The sequence below is a fragment of the Desmodus rotundus genome, chromosome 1 (genome assembly GCF_022682495.2).
Source record: "Desmodus rotundus isolate HL8 chromosome 1, HLdesRot8A.1, whole genome shotgun sequence".
NCBI lineage: Eukaryota > Metazoa > Chordata > Mammalia > Chiroptera > Phyllostomidae > Desmodus > Desmodus rotundus.
Genome location: NC_071387.1, coordinates 2,519,413 through 2,541,736, shown reverse-complemented (window position 1 = coordinate 2,541,736; position 22,324 = coordinate 2,519,413). Strand labels below are relative to the sequence as shown.

Below are 22,324 nucleotides of genomic sequence, written 5' to 3'. Positions count from 1 at the left end.
CCTCCTGGAAGGACCGTGCCCCGCAGAGGAGGAGACACAAAGACACAAGCAGGTATAGCATGCAGAGCCCTTTACACAGCCGCTTCAGGGGCACTTTGTGAGGCTGGGAAGACGCGAGTCACGGCCTTTAAAAACCATTTTAGTATTTCTGTCCTAAAGCTTTAAATCTGCATCTCAAGAACAGTGCAGAATCCGTCATCTGTGGAAAGGAGCATTTTCTCCAACATCCTCCCTCAGCTGAGATGGGTGAGCACTGCGCTTGGCTGCCTGGGGGTTCCCACGCCCGCTCCCGCAAATTCAGCTGCAGGTCCAGCAGGTAGGGCCGCTTCCAAAGAGAAGCTTAAAAAATATGTCCGACAACCAACTCCTTTAAGCAATAAATAATGAGTAGATGTGTAAAAAAAAAAAATTGGGGGGTGGTTAACTTTCCTTCTCATTCTAAATTACGGACAGTTTTGATAAAGCGGCCAGAGGCGGTCTGGGCGGTCTGGCGGTGCACCTGCTCCAGCCCCGCCACTGGAGACGCAGGCGGGCAGGTGCCTGATCCCGTGACCACTGCTCCCTCCACGCCGGTGAGAACACGCGGTGTGGCCAGCCCAACGTCAGAGCGGTGCGGCGGGTGACCCAGTGAGTGGTGAGTGCGCTCACTTGCCTGAGGCCGTGAACAGGCCACTTCACTGGCATCAGAATAATCATCACACTGCCGGAGAAGATAGGAAAAGGGCATTTATTTATGGAGAGAAGGTCATCTGTGAGTCCTCTGCTCGACCCAGAGGGCTTGACGCGAACACTGTGGATTGGAACATGCCGTCTTCCGACAGCAGGTGACTTTAGGAGCTGCACCTACGGTTCCACTCAAGCAGCTGGGAGAGCCCAGAGGGACCACCGGGGAGGCAGCCCCCATGGAACTGCTTGTCTGTAAACACTGTCGGAGGCGGGGCCGCACCTCGCGCTCGTGCTCAGAAGCGTCTAAGCTGTGAGATGGAAGCAGGACAATCAGGGCAGGCTCGGGGGCAGGGTCCAGGTAGGGTCCCCTCCAGCCCTGGCCTGTCCCCTCCTCAGCCCAGCGGAGCCCACATGCTGTCCCACAGCTGGATGAGAATCAGGCAGGCGTGTCTGAGACTGACCCCTCTAGAGGGCCACCAGGGCAGCGGGAGTGCAGGCACGGCCTACGTGCGGTTCATGGTCTGGAAGATTCTGGAGATCTGCAGCATGACTGGCCCCGTCTCCGGGTCGTTCATCCACTGGGTGCTGTTCAGTGGGTTCTCAAGCATGTCCTCAAACGCTGCAGGGAGAACAGAGCCAGGCTGACTGGACGACCACGCCCTCCACATATGCACACACACACATATGTTCACACGCACACAGCAGAGGCACACACGCGTGCGGGCACACACCCACGAGGAAACAGTGCACACAGGCATGTGTGCTCGATCACACATGTGTTTGCATGTGCACACGTACTGTGTATACACATGTGCATTCACACACCGGCACAAACTGCAAACACGTGTGCACACTCATTCCTGCCCACATACATGCTGCACATGTGTGCATGCTGTGTGTGGGTGCCCCCCCCACACACACACACACGTGCACTGGAGGAACTTTCCACGACTTCTTAATGTAGAGGTGGGGCCAGGCAGCCCAGGTCACACTGAGACCCCTGCTCACCACAACCCACCATGTGCGATCTGCTCATCTAATCAGTAGTGCCGCAGTCAAGAGGACAGTGTCTTCAGCTCTGCAGTGAGCAACATGCCTATGTGTGTTCCCTGGCACGCTGATTCTGGAGCCCAATTTGGCAACAGCCATCAAGAATCTTAAAAGCAGTCCAGGCCGGTGACTCACTCAGCAGCCCACCCCCAACCCGTAAAAGGCCTGCGTGCAACGCACTGTTGCGCATAAGATGCCACCCAACCGGACAACTCAGCATATCTGATCTCAGGAACAGGACTTTAAAATGAAACCTCTGGTCTTCTAGACCCGTTTACAAAGTTGTTTTCCCAAACCCATTCCGGTGCGTTCCAGCAAAAGCCCTGTCAACCTCAGAGGCCCTCGCAGCCACTGTCACCCAGCCCACCCTCCCCCACCCAGGGCAGGTGGCCCTGTTTACAGGCTCCGTGGAAAGCATGTCCTCAAGGAGGTCCCAGCCACTCAGGGTCACGTGGGGCCTGAGAACCTTCGCAGCCTGGATATGATCAGCAGGGTCCTCCGGATTAAAATCCTCTGAAAACCAGTTAAAAGTATCAGAAAGAGAACCCAGAAAGGCAGCCTGGCACATAGGAGAACGAAAAGTGAAGTACGGCCACATCGCAGACGCCACGGGCTAAGAAGGGCACTTCCAGAAACAGGGCTGGGAACAAGGGCCGCTTCCTCCCAGCAAACAGCAAAACCGTCCCAGAATGGGAGAGCGCTGAACAGAAAGACGAAAAAGGAGCTCAGTGTAAACACCACGCGGGGGGACATTTACCCGAGAACGGACTCTCTTCTGCGTGTCTTAACTTTGCACGTTTCAAAAAAGCGCCACGCAAAATGAAAGGGCAAAGAAAAAGTCTGCAATGACCAACGAGGGGTAGGCAGACATTCCTCACACAGAAAGAGCTGCTGACAGAGCTCTAACATCAGTGTCGCCAGGGAAACAGACGAGACACACAGAGGCATGTGTGGCAGAGAAGTGCAAGTGGTCAGCACAAACATATCCAACTTGCTATGACAAGGGCAGCAGGACATGTTGTGTGTGTCATGGGGACCACGTGCTGCAGGGTGTCATCAGAGCTTAAAATGCTCCACGCTGTGACCTGGTCACCTGACTTCTAGCCACTCATTCTGGGGACATGAGATGCTCCCAGAGCAGGGACAAAAAGGTGTGCTGCGGCAGGAAGTCCAAGAGCAACAGAATGAAGACCCACTGAAGTGACTACAAATAGGGAAGTAGCACGTGTGAAACCATTTTGTAGCTTATCTGCAGAACAAAGCACCTGCACCCAGCAAGACCTCTCGCACCCAAAGTGGTAAGGACAGGAGGAAAGGCTCGCAACGTGACGTGAGAACCGAAGGCACACAGACAGCACCAGACCCACCGCCGATGGGGGGAGAGTCTCCTTGCTTCTTCATTCTTTCCTGCATTTTCCAAACTTCCTGTAATGAGTATTTCACTTCACCTAAAGTGATAATGGCTGGTGAGGCTCAGTGGATTGAGTGCCGGCCTGCCAACCAAAGGGTCACCGGTTCCATTCCCAGTCAGGGCACATGCCTGGGTTGCAGGCCAGGTACCCAGTTGGGGGCGCTCGAGAGGCAACCACATATTGCTGTTCCCCTCCTCCTCTTTCTCCCTCCCTGCCCCTCTCTCTCAGAATAAATAAAACGATAACGGTCATTTAAAAACACGAGAGGCACCTGAACACGAGCTGGGGGAGGCGTGTGGCGCAGAGGCGCCAGGCAGGCCCCAGAGCGCAGACAAGCTGTCCTCTGGGGGGCTCGGGGGTGCAAGGGGCACGGGTGGGGTGGCCAGACCTTCAGGCAGTGCTCCAGGAGGTAACAGCCTGTGCCCTGGAAGCCAGCTGTGCTGCCACAGGTGGCCCTGGCGCCCCACCAGGTAAACCCACAGGGGAGTCACCACAGATGGGAAAGGCAGGAACATGGACATGCATTCAGCAGTCAGAACTCAGCGTCAAACTGGAGGGAAGAGGGAACTTCCTTAATCTGACCAAATACATCTTTAAAAATTTAAAAAGGCTGACAGCTAATCGCAATCTCAGTGGCAAAGTACCCACAGACGGCCCCACAGAAGAGGCCTGGGGCAGGCCCCAGGCGACGGGTCTGAGGACAGGGAGCTGGGGGGGAGGGGGGATGCTCGGGGCAGAAAGGGCCATGGGCCCCAGCACAAAGCGTGGGAATAAACTCAGGGAGGCACGTCCCCGAAGTGCAGGATTTCCGCACACACGCCTTTCCAACCCAGGCCTGCAGGGTTTTCACGTGAAGACCCACGTCACAAATGAGACGCAGACACAGGCAAGTGCGTCAGACACAGACATCTGCTCACTGAAGGGGTAAGGGAGACAGAGGCCGGACACAGCACTCACGACCCAAGAAGTGGGGAAAGGTCGCTGTCCAGCATGCGAGGATGCGCTGGGAACACGCAAAACCACCTGATACAGGCCGAGAGACAAGCTGAGGGCCTGGCAGGCCGACCTTCCGACGCGCTGGGCCTTGAAGACCAGGGAGGCGGTGCAGCACCCAAACACCTGGGCCAGCCGCACAGCAGGCGCCCCGCCTCTGTGCCAGGTGCTGCCCTGGGGAGCAATGGGGACTCCGAGCGCTGCAGCCCTTCCTGGAACACAGGCGCTGAGCGCACCCGCCTGCAAGGACCCTTGTGCGTGCACCGCGGGCGTGCGGGAGAGCGACCACAGCGGTGCGTGTGCAAGGGGCCAGAACAGAGCAGCTGCAGCACAGCCGCTCAGCGATAGCCTGCCGGCACTCAGGCAGAGCAAGTCACAGGAGCCCGCCCAGATGCAGCCCGCCCACGCAGAGGCAGGAAGCACCGCGGGCACGACACTGCCCAGGCAGCAGAGGGATGGGAGACACTGGGCATCTGGGCGCTCGGGAGGGAGGCGGGTGCTCAGGGCAGCCTGGTGGTCAGACACACTGCAGGGCTCCTGCCTTTTGAGATACTGTTTAAAAAAAAACAGTAAAAAAAAGCTGAATGGTAAGCGATGCTTATTAGTTTATTATTATTTTTTTTAAGTTAACAAAAATTGTGTACCTTTTATATGCTTTTGTACGTATCTTACATTTCACGAGCAAAAGAATGACAAGGCAGCCCCACCCAGGCCCTCAAACACGCCCGCTCACACGTGCGCTGCTCTCCTGGGCCTGCCTCACCTGCTGGCTCTGGCTTTCCCGAGTGCTGGGGGCGGTCCTCGCACAGGGGCATGTGCTGCACCGGGGCAGGCTGATCCCCGCCCCACCGCCACACGGGCAGCCGCCACACGGAGGGCATGCAGCTGCGGTGTCCCTGCCTTGGGAACACCTGCGTGCTCTGGGCGGGTCCCGCTGGCACACGTAATGGAGGCACACTTACCTAGTAGTGTTTTTGGGTTGGTGAGGCCCAGCTGCACAACGGGGTTATCCAGGATGGCTTGAAAGAGAGGGCTGTCCGGGTCGATGCCTGTGTCCAGCTCCTCGGGGGAGGGCTTGCGGTCCCCCAGCAGCCACTCACACTGCAAGGGAAGAGCAACAGGCGGCCGTCAGTGCCTCTGGACCCATCATCAGCATCACACATGCGCCACGCTAACTGGGAGGGACCTGAACCTGAAGCAAAGCCACCCAGACTCGGGGGTTATGACAGGCTGCCAAGGTAGGAAGTGCCACCTGGTTTTCTTGGCACTGCAGCTCCACTGCGTGGCGGCAGCCTCCCCAGTCACTGAGCAGGGTGCCGGCAGGACCGGCCCAGAGCACTGGGGGAACTAAGAAAAGCACAGGCCCCGGGCCTTGTCCCAGGGAAGGAGCCCTAGGCGTGAGAGTTCCCGTGATGGCGCATCCGTGAGTCCAGAAAGGTCCGAAGCACAGCCACACTGTCTTACTCGTGTGACCGCTGGCTCTGGCATGAGGAAGGGGCATCGCCAGCGCCCCACTGAGCACAGCCCCCGGGTGGTGCCTGGCAGCTGGTGTGCCTTCACAGAATGAGACCTGATCTCAGAAGTCATCTAACAAAGTAAATGGGGTAGACACCCAGAGGCGATGTACTTTTGTACAAAGACAAAGGCCAGAATTTCTTCAGCATTTAAAAAAGTTTATAGCATTTGAACCATCTACTCTGTTGTTTTACTTCCAAAGCAAAATAGTGGCTCATCTATGAGAATCACCCACACACAGCACAGCCACCCGCCCGAGAGAGTCACCCACACACAGCACAGCCTCCCACCCCTGAGAGTCACCCACACACAGCACAGCCTCCCACCCCTGAGAGTCACCCACACACAGCACAGCCTCCCACCCGAGAGTCACCCACACACAGCACAGCCTCTCACCTGTCAGAGTCACCCACACACAGCACAGCCACCCGCCCGAGAGAGTCACCCACACACAGCAGCCTCCCACCCCTGAGAGTCACCCACACACAGCACAGCCTCCCACCTGTCAGAGTCACCCACACACAGCACAGCCACCCCCCCGTGAGAGTCACCCACACACAGCACAGCCTCCCACCCCTGAGAGTCACCCACACACAGCACAGCCACCCCCCCGTGAGAGTCACCCACACACAGCACAGCCTCCCACCCCTGAGAGTCACCCACACACAGCACAGCCTCTCACCTGTCAGAGTCACCCACACACAGCACAGCCTCCCACCTGTCAGAGTCACCCACACACAGCACAGCCTCTCACCTGTCAGAGTCACCCACACACAGCACAGCCTCCCACCCCTGAGAGTCACCCACACACAGCACAGCCTCCCACCTGTCAGAGTCACCCACACACAGCACAGCCACCCACCCGTGAGAGTCACCCACACACAGCACAGCCTCCCGCCCGTGAGAGTCACCCACACACAGCACAGCCTCCCGCCCGTGAGAGTCACCCACACACAGCACAGCCTCCCACCCGAGAGTCACCCACACACAGCACAGCCTCCCGCCCGTGAGAGTCACCCACACACAGCACAGCCTCCCGCCCGTGAGAGTCACCCACACACGGCACAGCCTCCCGCCCGTGAGGCAAGGCAAACACTGCTGCTCAGACAGCCCAGCCTGGTACTCACAGCGGCGTTCTGCTGGTTGTTGTTCACTCTCAGGGCGTCTATCACCTCTTTTTCATCGAATCCCATCTCCATCAGGGAAATGACGGCCTAAAGGAGAAGCCATGGGCCCCTTAATGCCGCGCACTGGGACACGGCAGCAGTCGAGGAGCCGGGCGCCACCTGGGAGGTAGGCCCCAACTCGAGAGCATGACTTGGCAGAGGGGGCTTTAGCTTAGCGTCATGGGGTCTCTATTTCACAACCGTCCCCTCTGAGGTCTCCTGAATCACAGAGGGACTAAAGCCAGGGAGGTGGAGGGCGCTCCAGCGCCGGGCAAGACCAGCCCAGCAGGGACGGGATGCTTGTTCACCACAGTGCCGGGCAGCCAGACACGCTGCAGACCCTCCAGGGTGGCGCCCGTGGTTGTCTGGACAGAACCGTCCTCCCGACCCACACAGGCTTAACCCAGGGGCCCGCCGCCCAGCCCGAGTGGGAACAGAGAGAGGCCCCATGAGCAAACCCAACCTAAGTGCGGACAAAACGCCACTGCTGTTTCTGGAAAAAAGGGGTTTTCTTCACATTTTATCTTTTAAAAAAGAGAAACTAAAATTAATGTTAAACATCTTACATTTAACAAAACTTAAGCGCTCACACGCTGAACATATGCTATCACTGAGGGAACGATGGCTGAGCAATTTCTTTTGGAGGAGGGAGATGCACACGCTCACTTTACTCTTGCCCTGGGTGCTTCAGAGGCTCCGCGTGGCTCTGGCCCATGGGCTTCAGTCGGCCGGAGCGTCGCCCATACACCAAGGTTCGCAGGCTTGGTCCCAGGTCAGGGTGCACAGGAGGGGCAACCGATTGATGTCTCTCTCTCTCTCTTTTTTAAAGATTTTATTTACTTGTTTTTAGAGAGAAGGGAAAAGAGGGAAAAAGAGAGGGAAACATCAATGTGTGGTTGCCTCTTGTGCGTCCCTTACTGGGGACCTGGCCCACATCCCAGGCATGTGCCCTGACTGGGAATCAAACCAGAGACCCTTTGGTTTGCAGGCCAGCACTCAGTCCGCTGAGCCCCACCAGCCAGGGCCGATGCTTCTCTCTTACATCAGCATTTCTCTCCCTCTCTCTCCCTCCCTTCCCCTCTCTCTCAAATCAGTAAGCATGTCCTCAGGTGAGGAGTAAAAAAAAAAAAGCAGCTCAATTTTCTTTAAAAAAAAAAAAAGTAAATGTTTTATCAAGTTTTCAAGGGCTTCTCCTATTTCTTTGAAGATCAAACCACACTATTTTGAAGTCCCTAATGTCTTCCTTCTTTTCGACTTCCTATCATCGTTAACAGTCAAATTCTGAGACGCCCCAGGTGCAGGATGGGCTCACGAAAGTCTCGTGAAGGGGCAGAGAGGGAAACAGGAGTGCGAAGCGTCACAAATGTGTGACAGCAAGAGCCGGCCACATGCAGCCAGAGGTGCCTGAGACCTTAGGTCTCTCCTCTGGCAGGCCCCACAGCTACCCCCCCCCCCCCCCCCCCCCCGCACAAGGCAACCCCATACAGTGTGGGAGCCTAACCTCTGGGTGGCGCCCCCAGGAACCGCAACAACTCACAGGTGCTTGCAACACAACAGGACCTGCCGTGAGCTTTTCAGCAGGTGGCAGATGTGTGGGCTAACTGTTCAGAGGAAAATACAGCCACCTGCACTCAGGTGAGGAGAACTTAAAACTGAACTCTGGGACCTGAGTCAGCCCCCCGGGCCTCACCCAGGTTTGTTGTTCTCCAGGGCTGGCCGGCTGTGCCCGAGGTCAGTGGCGTGGCTCAGGCAACGCTGCCTCAAGCAGAGAAGCGGCAGGTCCACCTGGCAGGACCCAGGCCCACTCATACGTACCCGACTGTCGGCCCGAAATGCCCTTTTCCTTCGGATCTTCTTGAAGATTTCGGTGAGCTCATCTCTGGCCTCTTCATCACCCTCGCTGGAGCCGGCAGCAGCCTCGGCCGAAACCTCGCCCGAAGCTTCGGCCCCCGCCTCGGCCGGGGAGGCCTGGCCGGGAAGAGGTGAGTCGATGGTGGGGTCATCCGCATGCTCGATCAGCCACTCCATGGCCTGAGGCACCGACATGCTGAAAGACAGGAGACTCTCTGACGCTCCGGGGCTGTCACGGAGGGCCTTTCACCCCCTTCGTACCCCAGGAGAAGCCACTGAAATTGTGACGGCTTCTCCAGCGCAAGCCGCTGACCCTGCAAGGAGAATCTCCACATAGGCACGTGTGACCCTCTGGCCCTCGCCCCGACCTGCCCCAGGGCATGGCCAGAACACTGAAACCCACTTCGTAAGCAAAGGGAACCCAACAGTGAGGTTCAGAAGCAAAGCAAAACAGACGTGGCCACTGCCCAGCCTTCGGTCGGCAGATCATCTCAGCTCCGAGTGAGGATGGAGACAAGTAACTGAAGCTGTGCACCTGCAGAGGACCGCGGGGCACAATGCCACACCGCCTCTGGAGGTCAGCGCCCCTGTGAGGAGCGGGCTTCACCCTGAGTCCCATCAAACACCAGCCCCCAGGGACACCGAGAGCGAGCCCAATGCAGCCCCCCACACCCTGAGATGCCCAGTTCGGTTGCTGCCAGGACTTGCGTTGAAGGCACCTCTTTACAGTAGCTCACGTACTACAAAGCACGTAGTCAGGGACTGCGGGACAGAGGAGTGTCACCTGCGGGGGAGACCCACGAGACCAAGCCCCAGCACCTGCACCGAGGGCAGGAGGCAGCCCCGACGTACTGGTTTAGCCGGAGCGCCTTCACAGCTCTGCTCTCTGGGAAGCCCATCTCCGTGAGCTGCCGCAGAGCAGTCTCATCCACCCGCTCGTCCTCGTCTTCGTCCAGCATTGCTGTGGGAAAGACACGTGGCTGGTGAGTGGCCCTGGCAGGGCTGCCCACGAGGAGTGCTTCCTCGGGGCCCCGTGGAGCTCTAGGGCCTCGTCTGAGCACCAAGCGTGTGTGGCGATTCTGCTGAACCTCAGAAAACCGGCTGCATGACCGCTCCCACTCATACCAACAGGAGCGGCGGGTGAGCTGTCGCGGGCCCCTGTCCACAGAGAGCAGAAACCCTCAGGGCTGTGGGGGATAGACACCCCCAGGCTCGCACGTACCGTTGGCCTTGGTGAACAGTTCCACGGCGCCGGGGCTCAGTGCCAGCAGCTTCTGGGCCACCTCGATGAGGGACAGCAGGATCTTCCGGAGCTCCGTCTGGAACTGTGGGGGAGGGGAGAGGGCCTCGCCTCACCAAGTGCCCCACAGGGGCAGTGGGACCTGCGGCCACAGTCCAGGCTAATCCCCAGGTCAGCGAGCCAGACTGCGCTGCTCCTCACTTAGGAGCCTCAGACCAACTGAGGAGGCAGAGGGCGGGAGGGCTGGGGAGCACGTCTCGGAAGGCTCTGAGCGGGGCTGTGCAGACAGAGAACGTCGGTGACATCCCTTGCCCCGTTGAGAAAGCTAAGAGCTGAGGACAGGCTGCCCACGGGCTGCAGACACGGCCTGTCTCCCTGGCTGCAAGGCGACCACCTAAGCAGCGTCTGCTGAAGCCTGTCCAGCTTCTCGACCAGAGAAGAGGGGCTGCTGGGATGGAGTGGGAACAGCCCTCCCCTGGCCCTGTGCATGGATAGGACTGGGAGTCAGCTGTCCCCTTTGTCCCACAAGCAGCCTCAGCCACCATGCGAGAGACCCCACACAAGCCAAACACACACGTGGTGCCCGAGTTCAGTGCCCCGGCCAACACAGACTCTCTGGAAGCAGTCCTGAAAGAGGCTGCTGCTTTGCTGGAGCAGGGCTCGTGGCAGTCCTCAGACAAGACAGGGACCGACAAAGTTGGGGTGGCCCCTATCCTGCCCAGCAGACGCACCCAAGTGTGGGCGTGTCCCTGGGAGCCCCAGGAACACTCTGCCCCTTCACATACAGCTTTCCAAAGCAAAGTGACTGAGTAACAAAGAGCCCCATCAGATGTCAGCCCAGGTTTCTGCCAAACTCGGGACAAAAAGCTGACATTTCCCCAAAGCATCCGTCCTTCCAGTCCTGCCTTCAGACAGCTTTCAAAACTCCTCACTTCAAAAAAGCGTAGGACCACAGGGAAGTTGCAGAAAGTACACAGAATTCCCCCTCCTTTCACCCGGCTTCCCCAACTCTCGTAAGGACTGCGAGGCTGCGCCCCCGCAGGGACGACAACCGCCCCCCAGCCCTTGCCGTGGTGACGGGCGGGCGGCGTGGCCTCCGCCGCACTCACGTCTCTCATGCTGGTCTGCACCACAGCCCGGTCCATGTTGCAGGAGGGCAGGCTGGAGGTGGCTCGGACGATGGCATCTCTGTCTGGGGCTTTCTGCTCCTGTTTTTTCTGCACAGAAACGTGACCAGAGAGAGAAATGAGCACAAGAGCAACACATGGCAAGATTCTGTAAGTGGGACAGAGCTCTGACCCGGGCAAAGTCAGTTCTCTCTGGGAGCTGTGGGGCAGTGGGGCAGTTCCGGAGGGTTCTCTGCGTGGCCCCAAGAACAAAAGACAGGCTGCTCGGGACCTGACCCCCGCCTCCATAAGTAGACTATGTCAGTGCAGGACTGGGGACAGTTTGGACATCGTCCCAAGTGGCCACAGAAAGACCATCCCGCGGAAGCTGCAGCTGGGCCAGGGCAAGGCCAATACGACCTCAGAGGAACACAGACACGTGGTCACGCCAGGCAGGCCGGAAGCACACACTCACCTTTCGTTCCATTGGACGTCCCTACCCGCCCACATTTGCTGGTAAAGGAATAAAGATGGCAGAAAACTGACCAGAACAAAAGGCCAGGACAGGAAACAAACCCAAATGAAGACACCAATTTTGAGACTGAGAGCCTGTGGAGAGAGCAGACCCCCTCCCACCCCTGGGACTACCAGGCAGGACCTGGGAATCACGCTAGGTGAGGGGGCGTGGGGGCCGGGATGGTGCCCCTGTAGCAGCCTGCTTAGTCAGCAATACCCGGGGGGGGGGGGGGGGGGAAGCCGAGGGAGTAGCCTGGGCTAGGAAGCCCCAGCACAGCAGGGAGAGGTGCCGTCCTGACCCTCAACGACGAGGCCGGGCCCTGTGTGCTTGGCTTCCAGTGTGGGGTGGGAGGGCATAAGTGCCAGGGCTCTGTCCCACAGTGAAGCCACCAGAGGCCCCACCTGCCAGGCAGAGAATAGCCTGTGAGCCCTGTAGGGCTCCCTGTGGGGAGGAACAGCCTAGGAGCAGAGGTGCGAGAAAGGCCTGGGGAGGAAGGGAGACCCCAAATAACAGGTAAAGTGAAGAAGCAGAAGCGAGGGAGGTGCAGGGAAGAGCAGAGCGTTCCACAGCCAGGGGACACGGTCCCGCAGCAGAGGCAGGAGCGCGCTGGGTGCTGCAACGCAACCCGAGAGGAGAACCGCACCGGGACACACAGACACCTCACCGCCTGGCAAGGAAGGCGCGGGAGCGGGAAGACGAAGTCAGCCCTGACACCCACTGACCAGTGCTCCAGAAAGAGAAAACAGTCCAGAACACTTCCAGAACTCAACCACGAGAATCTCCTGCTTCACCAGCCAGGCAGCCAGCACATTACAGAACTCCAACAACTCCTGGGGAGGGCCTTTGGGGGACGACGGTCAGAGCTGCCCGCGTACCTGCTCCCTGGAACCTGGCAGACCTGGACCAAGGCCTCAGTCACTTGGGGCAGCAGCCAGCACTCCCTCTCAGCCCAGATGGACCGGAAGGTGGGGCCTCCACACTGCCTGCCTTCCTGCACACGGGCGCACCCAGCGGGCCACCAGGTCTGCCCAGTCCTGCCCACACGGACCCTGGGCTGTGAGCGGATGCATTCACTCTGGGAGCGGGTCACATCATATGGCTCAGCCCACTTTAAGGAAAGGGGGCCCTTGTGGCCCTGACCCAATCAGGCTGGCCATTCTGGCCAGAGAGATTCAACAAAGGAGAAATTCTGTTGCTGGCTCTGAAGATAAGGGGGATGGGGGCATCTGGCGAGGCACATGGCAGCTCCCAGGAGCTGAGGGCAGCCCCGGCTGCCAGCCAGCAAGACATGGGCACCTTAGCCCCGGCTGGGGCGGCTCAGTGGACTGAGCACCGGTCTGCGAACTGCAAGGTCGCTGGTTGGATTCCCTGTCGGGGCGCACGCCTGGGTTGCAGGCCAGGTCCCCAGCTGGGGGTGTGAGAGAGACAACCAACTGGTGTTTGTCTCTCACATTGGTGTTTCCTTTCTCTCCCTCTCTTCCTCCCTCCCTTCCCCTCTCTCCAAAAGTAAATAAAATCTTAAAAAAAAAAAAAAAGAAATCAGCACCTCAGCCCCTCAACTGTGAGAACCAAGTTTTGCCAACCACCTGGAAAAGCATGAGCAGACCCTCGCCCGGGGCCTCCGGGGAAGAACACAGACCTACCGAGCCTGGACCTCCGCTCCTGAGACCCCACGCAATGGCCAGGGAGCGACCCAGACTGTGGGCCCGGTGGCCTGGGAGCCATGCTGTTCAGCCATTCAGCCTGTGGCAAAGTCCAGTGGCAAGAGGACATGTACACAGACCTGGAGGAGCCAGAGGCTCTGACCCAGGCGGGAGCCCAGGCTGCCCAGGCCTGGAGGCAACTGGAGTAGATGGACCTGGAAGGGGGGCACGGGGTCTCCCAGGAAGTGGGACCTGGCAGGGCTTCATACCTAGGACCCTGTTTTCAGAGGGCTTTACCAATTCTGATGAAGATTTTGAAAAAAAATCAGCGATAAGCCTATAGAAAACAAACAAAATGATGAGACAATACGGAAAAAGAAAGTTGTATAAAAAGGGATAACCTTACTATGCTTCACTTGGAAGGAAAAACAAGCCTAACATAGTAACACAGATAGGACTTGGAACTCTGAGCTCTTCTTCAGCCAGCATCACGGCCTGACACGGGGAACGGGGCGGCAGCGGGGCTGTACCCAGACCACCCAAGGAATGACCGGTGTTGCTCCGACTTGGGAAGAGAGTTGTTTAATGAGCAGTAAAAAGAGGTCTGCAGTCTGCCTGCCTTCAGGGCGCCTAACGCAGGTGGGAAGAGGCGGCTACCCATTTTATTAAAATACCTGTATATTACTGGACTTTTTAAACACACGTTACTTTCACTTAAAACCAGTAACTCACAAAAGCAGGCATTAACATCTCACGGTGTTCGTCCTGCAAATGTGTGCAGGGAAAGGGGGCTGTGGGTGGCAGAGCACCTGGCAGAGGTTGAGAATGGCTGTCGGACCTGGGGGCCCCCCTGCAGCTCCCAGAGGGGCCTGACTCAGCTGCAGGCAGGGACAGGCCCAGGTCTGTCTTCCAGAGATGGGCTGAGCAGCCTGAGATGGGGCCAGCTGCGGTGGCAGATAAGAAGGGCAACCCTCGCCACGTGTCCCAGAAGAGGCCTGAAGCAGCACCTTGCACTCTCAGCCCCAGGCCCAGCGGGGTGGGCCGGCCTTCTCTGGGTGAGCGCCCTCCCTAGTGCTTTAGAGCATGAATAAGAAACCTCACGGGTGAAGATAAGAAATGAAAAGTTGTCGACACAGAGATAGCCAACCTATCAGATGCACGGTTCAAAACACTGGTGATCAGGATGCTCAGAGAACTGATTGAATATGGTCGCAAATTAGATGAAAAAATGAAGGCTATGCTAAATGAAACAAAGGAAAATGTACAGGGAACCAACGGTGAAGGGAAGGAAACTGGGACTCAAATCAACGGTGTGGACCAGAAGAAAGAAAGAAACATCCAACCAGAAAAGAATGAAGAAACAAGAATTCAGAAAAATGAGGAGAGGCTTAGGAACCTCCAGGACATCTTGAAACGTTCCAACATCCTAATCATAGGGGTGCCAGAAGGAGAAGAGGAAGAGCAAGAAATTGAAAACTTATTTGAACAAATAATGAAGGAGAACTTCCCTAATCTGGCAAAGGAAATAGACTTCCAGGAAGTCCAGGAAGCTCAGAGAGTCCCAAAGAAGCTGAAGCCAAGGAGGAACACACCAAGGCACATCATAATTACATTACCCAAGATTAAAGAGAGGGAGAGAATCTTAGAAGCAGCAAGAAAAAAGGAGACAGTTACCTACAAAGGAGTTCCCATAAGAGTGTCAGCTGATTTCTCAAAAGAGACCTTACTGGAAAGAAGGGGCTGGAAAGAAGTATTCAAAGTCATGAAAGGCAAGGACCTACATCCAAGATTACTCTATCCAGCAAAGCTATCATTTAGAATGGAAGGGCAGATAAAGTGCTTCCCAGATAAGGTCAAGTTCAAGGAGTTCATCGTTACCAAGCCCTTATTATATAAAATGTTAAAGGGATTAATCTAAGAAAAAGAAGATAAAAAATATGAACAGTAAAAATGACATCAAACTCACAGTTATTAACGACCACACCTAAAACAAAAACAAACGCAAACTAAGCAAACAACTAGAACAGGAACAGAATCATAGAAATGGAGACCACATGGAGGGTTATCAGTAGGGGAGTGGGAGGGGGAGAGGGGGGAAAGGTACAGAGAATAAGTAGCATAAATGGTAGGTAGAAAATAGACAGGGGGAGGGTAAGAATAGTGTAGGAAATGTAGAAGCCAAAGGACTTACATGTAATACCCATGGACATGAACTAAAGGCAGGGAATGTGAGTGGGAGGGGACGTGCAGGGTGGAGGGGAATGAAGGGGGGGAAATGGGACAACTGTAATAGTATAATCAATAAAATATATTTAAAAGAAAGAAAGGAAGAAAGAAAGGAAAAGGTGTAAAGTTAATGTGGCTGCCCCTTTAAAATGGCACACTTGGCCCTGGGCGCAGGCCTGGGAGCTGATGTGAAACCAGAAACAGGCCTGCGGACGGAGGGACGGAGCGCCCACTGCGCCCACGGCCTCCCACACCTAGCTTTCGGGGCAGCCGGGGCACAAGCGCTGACTCCAGGTTCTAGCAGGATGGTGCAGGTGAATGCAAATCCCAGGGACCCCCGATTCTAAGCTGGAGGATGCAGACCAGACTGGCGACCGGGCTCCCCAGGGGCTCACTCAGTGCAAGCAGACACGCACCCCAGCCCTCCTAGGGGAGGGGTGAAGGGTGAGTGTGCCCTTCTCTGCCCCCACGTGCGTGCTCCGTGTTCAGCGGGGCAGTCATCAGCAGCGTCCTGAGTTTTCTGGCCACAGAGGTTCGGGGGCACACACGGTGAGTGTGTCAGGGCACGACACGCAGGCCCTGCCATGAGAAGGCCGCACACTCCTCTTTGCCCTGGGCGAAGCGCAAGGCCAGGTTTCCCAGGGCCGGTCGCATGACCCGCAAGGGCCAGGCATCACCGCCCAGCCCGGCTGAAACGGAAGCTCCCTGGTGCCCACACCGCCCGTCTGTGGACAAGCAGCACCCAGAGCGCTCGTCCCCGCAGGGCTTCAAGGGGCGGGGGCGGGGGGGCGCTTTTATGAACAAAGACCTCCAGTTCCGGACTCCGAAACTCACCTTTTCCTCTGCTGAGACCTCGGCCATCTTGGGAAGTGGAGATGGAGCACGCTTTTTTATCAACAATAAGACATCTAGAAAAAGAAAAGAGCCCATCAAACTGCTTATTGTTTGCCCTGGCTGGTGTGGCACAGTGGATTGAGTGCCAGCCTGCAAACCAAAAGGTCGCTGGTTTGATTCCTAGTTAGGGCATGTGCCTGGGGTGCATGTCAGGTTCCCAGCAGGAGGTGTGAGAAGCAACCACACATTGATGTTTCTCTTCCTCTTTCTCCTTCCCTTCCTCCCTCTCTAAAAATAAATAAATAAAGTCCTTTTTTAAAAAGTTAAAAAAAAACCCTGGTTATTGTTTTATGCCCATAGAATGGCTGGGCAAGCCAAGCCAGAAAAGCAGAGGCCCCGTGGGCACCTCCTAAGTGGGGTGTCCACACCAGCCCGTCTTCCCGCAGACCCTACGTCTGTGTGCCTTGGCTCACATGCAGACTGGGGACTTGGCTAGAACCAGTGAGGGGTCGCCAGAGGTGGCAGCGACCCAGAAGGCACACACAGTCCAGCCCTGACAATAGTGCAGAAACCTGGGGGAGCTGGGCAAACTGCTCCCACTCCAATGGCCGTGTGGAGTCAGGCCGGGGCGGGGGGGGGGGGGGGGGTCGGCCACAGCCCACAGTGGGGGTCAGCTCACCCCTGGCTCTGACACTGCTGGCATTTTCTAAGCAAATTATTTAGGGCATCCAGAATCAAAATCATCCTCTGAATGAGATACAGAAAACCACAGTTTCCTCCCCAAACACCTCCAGACAGAAAATTGCCAACGATGGGACAGATACGCGTAGAAAGAGCCCCTTCCTGGGACATCTGAGACACTGCCGCCACCGTCCCCGCAGCCCGAAACAGAACCTGAAGCAGCTCTGGAGACCTGCGTTTTGCTTTGGAACAGAAGTAAAGATAAAGTTCACGTTTGTCTCCTGAGCTGGATGCTGCCTGTTCCATCTAGGTTTCTGCCGGCTCTCTCGGCCACTCCGTCACGCATGCTCGGCTTAGTGAAGGGAGGAGAAGGCCCGGTCTCCCGCTCACACCCACGCAAACTCACACTCACACTGCGGGCCTTGCCCCTGGGCCCGTCCCCGCCCCACCGCTGCCCGGACGCCCTTACCGTGGTCTTGGATGTTCTCTTCCAAGATGGTTTTGGTGTCACTCAGCACCCTCTCCGACGTAGCATGTATTAATTTGTGATGGGCTACACTCTTGGGGTCTTCTAAGCTCCCGTGAGCACACTGGGGAAAAAATTGAGTATTTCAAGAAAGAAAATAAAAAATCACAGTAGCAGTGACAGAGAACCTGGCACCCCAAGCCACTCCAGGAATTTAATGGCTTTTCTCACTAGCTGAGAAATAAAGCATAAAGGAAATCAAAGAATTCTGGCTGATGGCAAAAGTCAAATGAAGTGCCACAACCCTGGTCCCCCAGGCCAGAGATCTGCCCACCGACCTGCCAAGGACCCCTGACACAGGGCTGCAGCCTGACAGACACACCCTGCTGGTAATTAGTGGTGACCCAAATCGCTTCCCTCTTGTCTAGAAAGATCTGAAGAGTAACTTTAAAATGAAAATGGCAGGTCCCTTGTGTCCTAAAAATCTGAGATCTAAGTATGATTTGTGTACTTGTTTTTCTCTCTTGCCCAGAAAGAGAGCAAGAGAGAGACAGCAGAGAGACAGGGATGGTCCACTGAGGGCATCGAAAGGGGCCTGACCACTAAAACGCCCACAAAACCCCAAGGAGACACCCTGGAGTCAGCTCAGGCCTGGCTTGCCCAGTAATGGCCGGAGACCCCAAAGCTACAGGTGCCACTGGGGGGCTTGTCCTGGGAGATCAGAGGGGAGACACAGTGCGTCTCACTGCCCAGGGCCTGGAACCTTGGGACGCAGCGTGGGGAACGGGACCCACTGAAGTCCTCACCCACACGTGGGGGGTGCTGCAGGCAGCATGAGCAGCAGGCCCAAACCAGCAGTGTGCCCCCAAGGCACACATACCCCTTGTCCTCCCTGCACCCTGAAGCACGGGCCCCCAGATCCCTGCTGTCCATGGTGACACATGCCTTCCCCGCCCCTGGGGGACGGGCTCCTGATCCCTCATCACCCGGAGCTCAGTATGAAGTGAGGCACGAGCAAACACCAACAGCCCGGGCGTGGGCACGTGGGAGCACCCTGTGTTGGGCGCCGCGTTCACGCACACGCCCCTCAGCTGCGCTGCCAGAGCCGCACCCACCTGGGCAACTGTAGCCCCTGCTGTGAGCCAGAACCTGGGCTGAGCAGAGTGAGGTGCACCTGAACACTTCAGGTAAGACCCACAGACGCTTCTGCAGCCCAGGCTGACACCTGTCGGCTCCAAACACAGGGGGCATGCCTCCTTGCCCCGTTGCTCCCCAGTCAGAGGGTGGAACACCAGCATCTGGAAGCAGCAGCCAGTCTCTGGCCCCTGGGTGCTCTCAGCACCTGTCAGCTGCGCAGCTGAGAGCGGGAGCACTGTCCAGACTGCAGGGCAGCTGTGGCCACACTCAGGACGCACCCCAGCCCCAGGGTCCCGGTGACCTTCTCATGCTAAGCCAGACAGACCGCATGGGAAGTGACCTTCCTTGGCCACAGCAGAGGCTCAGAGAGCAGCACACACAGCTGCTCACCAGAAAAAAAGAGGTAACCTCGGCACATACCTAACCTCTCAGCCCTGGCATTTTGGGAGCACCTGGAATGTGCAGCTATCTACGGCGGAGGCAGGGTGAGGGGTTGTGGAGGCTTCGGGGCCGTCACATGTGCCCACAAAACTGGTAAGACGGGCTGGGGGTGGTCAGCCCGCAGCAAGACACACTTCCACCGTTCCGACAGCGCAGAGAACCACCCGCCTCTCCCCTAGAATTCGATGATGGCTCTGCTCCCAGAAATACTGGGTATGCTTCTTCTAATTCCAAAATGTGCTGGCTACTTGGTTCGACAGGTTCAGAGCACAGTCTACGAGGCAGATTCTCCAAGACAACCCTCGTGCTGGTCCCTGAAAACACCCGTCCTCTGCAGCTCGCGTCACCAGTGTGCCAGGAGCAAACGTGTGTTTCACTGGGTCTCTTTGTTCTCAGCAGAAGCACGAGCAAACCAGGGTGCGGCCACAAAGTACCCCACAGAGCCGACGGCCGGGCAGGGAGGCTCACACACCTGCCGAACCGGCTTCCTCCCCAGAACAGACTCGGGGTTTCTGTGACACCTGCGGTAGCTTGTCACTTGAAGATACGCCTTCACGTGACCTAAGAAATGCCCCCAGCCACACTAGCAGGTACCACGCCAGGGACTGCAATGCCACCAAGGGTTACAAGACACAGAGACACCCCAGCACATCACAGCATCCTTTTCTCAAAATCGTTGAACTCCTACTAACCTGACACAAGATGGGCCCCTCTGCCCCTCCTGCACGCCCGGGTGAGGGAGGCTGGAGCCCACCGCAGTGATCCCCACCTGTGTAAAACCGGAGAAGGAGCGGCAGCAACAGCGTTACCTCCTTTCAGAGTAATGGGAACAAACCCTCCTTGATAGAAACACGGCCCAGGACAGGGGAGGGAGGAGGGGAGGGGACACTGACTGAGCGTGCACCGGGGGAACCTGGGAGGAAGGACAGGAGCTCAGACACACTGGCCTCACTGCGCAGCAGCAGGACATTCAGGGACTGGTTTCCAGGGTGACGTTCCAGCGCACAACTTGAGCTTCCCTTTGCTACCTAAGGCCTCTGACAGGCGGGCACAGGCGGGAATGCATTCTGACGACTCAGCGCTCGGGCCCCTGCCGTGTGCCAGCTCTCTGGGTGTGAGCCGTCCCTGGGGTCAGATCCTCCACACCTGAGAGGCTGCAGAGTGGAATACAATCTCCATTTAAAGTAGGATAATGCCAGAAAAATCCCAAATGATACATCTCAATACTGGCTGGAATACTCAATATCAGAAACAAAGTAATTAGCATCACATTGAGCTGCCAATTAACACCAGTGCAAGCATCTGTGGGGCAATCAAACACTTCTCATTTCCTGCCCCCTTCATAAAAGAACACGGCAACAGTTATGTAAATCTCTACTGCCAGTGAGTTACAACGACACATGGACTCCCCACACCTGCCTTGGCAGGGGAGGAATGTGCCTGCGGTTCTGGACTGTCGACCATTCCACTTGTTCCCCTAATCCACCCATTTCTTTGGGGCCCACGAGGAGCCTGGCCCCAGACATGTGGCTGCAAGCCCACCCTCAAGAAGCTTCCTTCCTGGGTGGGGGGGCCCCCAGCCTTCTACACCAGTGCTGTCCCGTGGTTATCCCGAGGGGGAAGCCACACCGACTGGGTAAGAAGGAAGCCAAGAAAGTGGCCTAAAAGTCCCTGCCCCTCACAAGTGAGCATGGAGCCCCCTCCGCCCAAACGTGAATGAACAGAAAGGCCAAGACAGCACTGCTATTCCCCTCCAGCGCTTTCCCCGGGGGGCTGGCTCTTGGGCCTGCCCAGGGAGCTACAGAACTTGTCCACAGAACCAGACTCACCAAAGTGACTCAGAACCACCTTGGGGGCAGTTACCATCACTGAAGTTTGTCCTTAGAGAGGACCCTTAGCATTATTTTCACAAAACACCTTGTCCCAAGTACAGATATGTGACTTAACAAGTGGGATCCACCCTAAACTCTGACAAAAACACAAGACAGTGAGCTAAGTATAGAGTTTCTTTAAGCAGCCAGAGTCACAGGCAAATGTCACCCCACCTTACTGGGCCGAGAAGTTTAGAGATAAAGCCCTCAAGGACTAGCTCCAAAAACGAGCAACCTAAGGAGCTGACTGCACGAGGAGTGTTTCACGTGAATCGACTGTAAGAAGTGTCTCTCTGCGAGATCCTGCTCCTTAGACCTGCGCACTTCCCCACGCAAAGGACACAGGAAAGCACGCACTATTTTAAGTGATTCCAGCCTTGGGCCACAAGCGGCTGAGCCAGGTCCGGCAGGCACGCCAGCCAGCAGGAAACGGCTCCAAGGGGCCGGCTCTGCAGGGAATGACAAGTGATCTCCCCGCTCTAGGTCCCTTCTTTCCGCGGCGCTAATTCCCAACCCTTGGGGGAGCTGCTGGAAAATCCGGAACCTCACCCCAACAGCAAGGCGGCACAAATGCTGGCAAACCGGGAGGCCCAGCTCCGCGCGGCGACTTCGCGTCTCCCTGCCTCCGGTTCCCGATCTCCCCCGACCTCCCGGACTGTAGAAGTTCAGCGACAGGGCGGAATGTAAAGCACTCAGCCCGGAGCCCGGGTCTGGGAGTCGGGAAGGGGGGTGCCTGAGAAAAGGGGCGGGAGGCGCTCCCCCGGCCCGGGCGGAGGTTGGCGGGCCGGAGGCCTGGAGCGGCGGCGGCCCTTACATGCTTGAGGCAGCGCTCCTTGAGCTGCTCCACAGACGTGTCCTCGGTCGCCTCCTCCAGCCACTCAGCGCCGTCGGACGCGCAGATGTGCAGCCGCAACACCTTGCCCGCGAAGATCTTCTCCTCCTGCACGAACATCGCGCCGCCGCCGCCGCCGCCGCCGCCCGGGCCTGCGCCCGCCGCCCGCGCCCTGAAGGTCACCGGGCAGGCCGGGTGGGGCGGGGCGGGGGCGGGGCCAGGCCGACCGCGCGCTCGCTCGCGGGCCGCCGCCGCCCCGCCCCAGCTCCGTCGGCCGGCCGATTGTCACTTGCAGCTGCCTGAACTGTCTGTCGCCTAGCTCCGCCGCCGAGCCGCCGGGGGCGCGCTGTCGCTTCTGCGCCGGATGTGCGTCACAGGGAGCGCCCGGGCATGCCGGGAGATGTGGTTCTCCAAAAGGGCCTCGAAGGAAATGCGTCAGAGTGTGCGCCCGGAGGTTCCCGGGAGCTGTAGTTCTCTTGTCGCTCTCTTCTTCCTGCACCTGCCTGCCTGCGCTTTGCTGCTCAGGTCCACTAGCCACGCGGGCCCGTTTTGAGCTGGGCTCCAAGTGTTAAATGCACACCGGATCTCCGAGAGTTAGCAGGAAAAGACAATGTACAATCAATTTTTTAACATTGACTACACGTTGACCCAGTATCTTGGGTATATCGGGTAAAGTA

At 57.3% G+C, this 22,324-nt stretch overlaps 1 protein-coding gene across 1 annotated transcript; it reads right to left on the bottom strand.

The window, feature by feature from the left end:
- Positions 1–708: 708 nt before the first annotated feature.
- UBAC1 (UBA domain containing 1) lies at positions 709–21,971 on the bottom strand. Its single transcript, XM_024562531.4, has 11 exons — positions 21,630–21,971; positions 17,370–17,490; positions 16,220–16,293; positions 11,003–11,110; positions 9,876–9,978; positions 9,506–9,614; positions 8,618–8,849; positions 6,764–6,850; positions 5,084–5,222; positions 1,128–1,285; positions 709–974 (listed from the first exon to the last, which is right to left on the bottom strand). Exons 1-10 carry the CDS (start codon positions 21,765–21,767, stop codon positions 1,170–1,172), a joined length of 1,227 nt encoding a protein of 408 aa, XP_024418299.3. The 5' UTR covers positions 21,768–21,971; the 3' UTR covers positions 709–974; positions 1,128–1,169.
- Between the last annotated feature and the right edge of the window lie 353 nt (positions 21,972–22,324).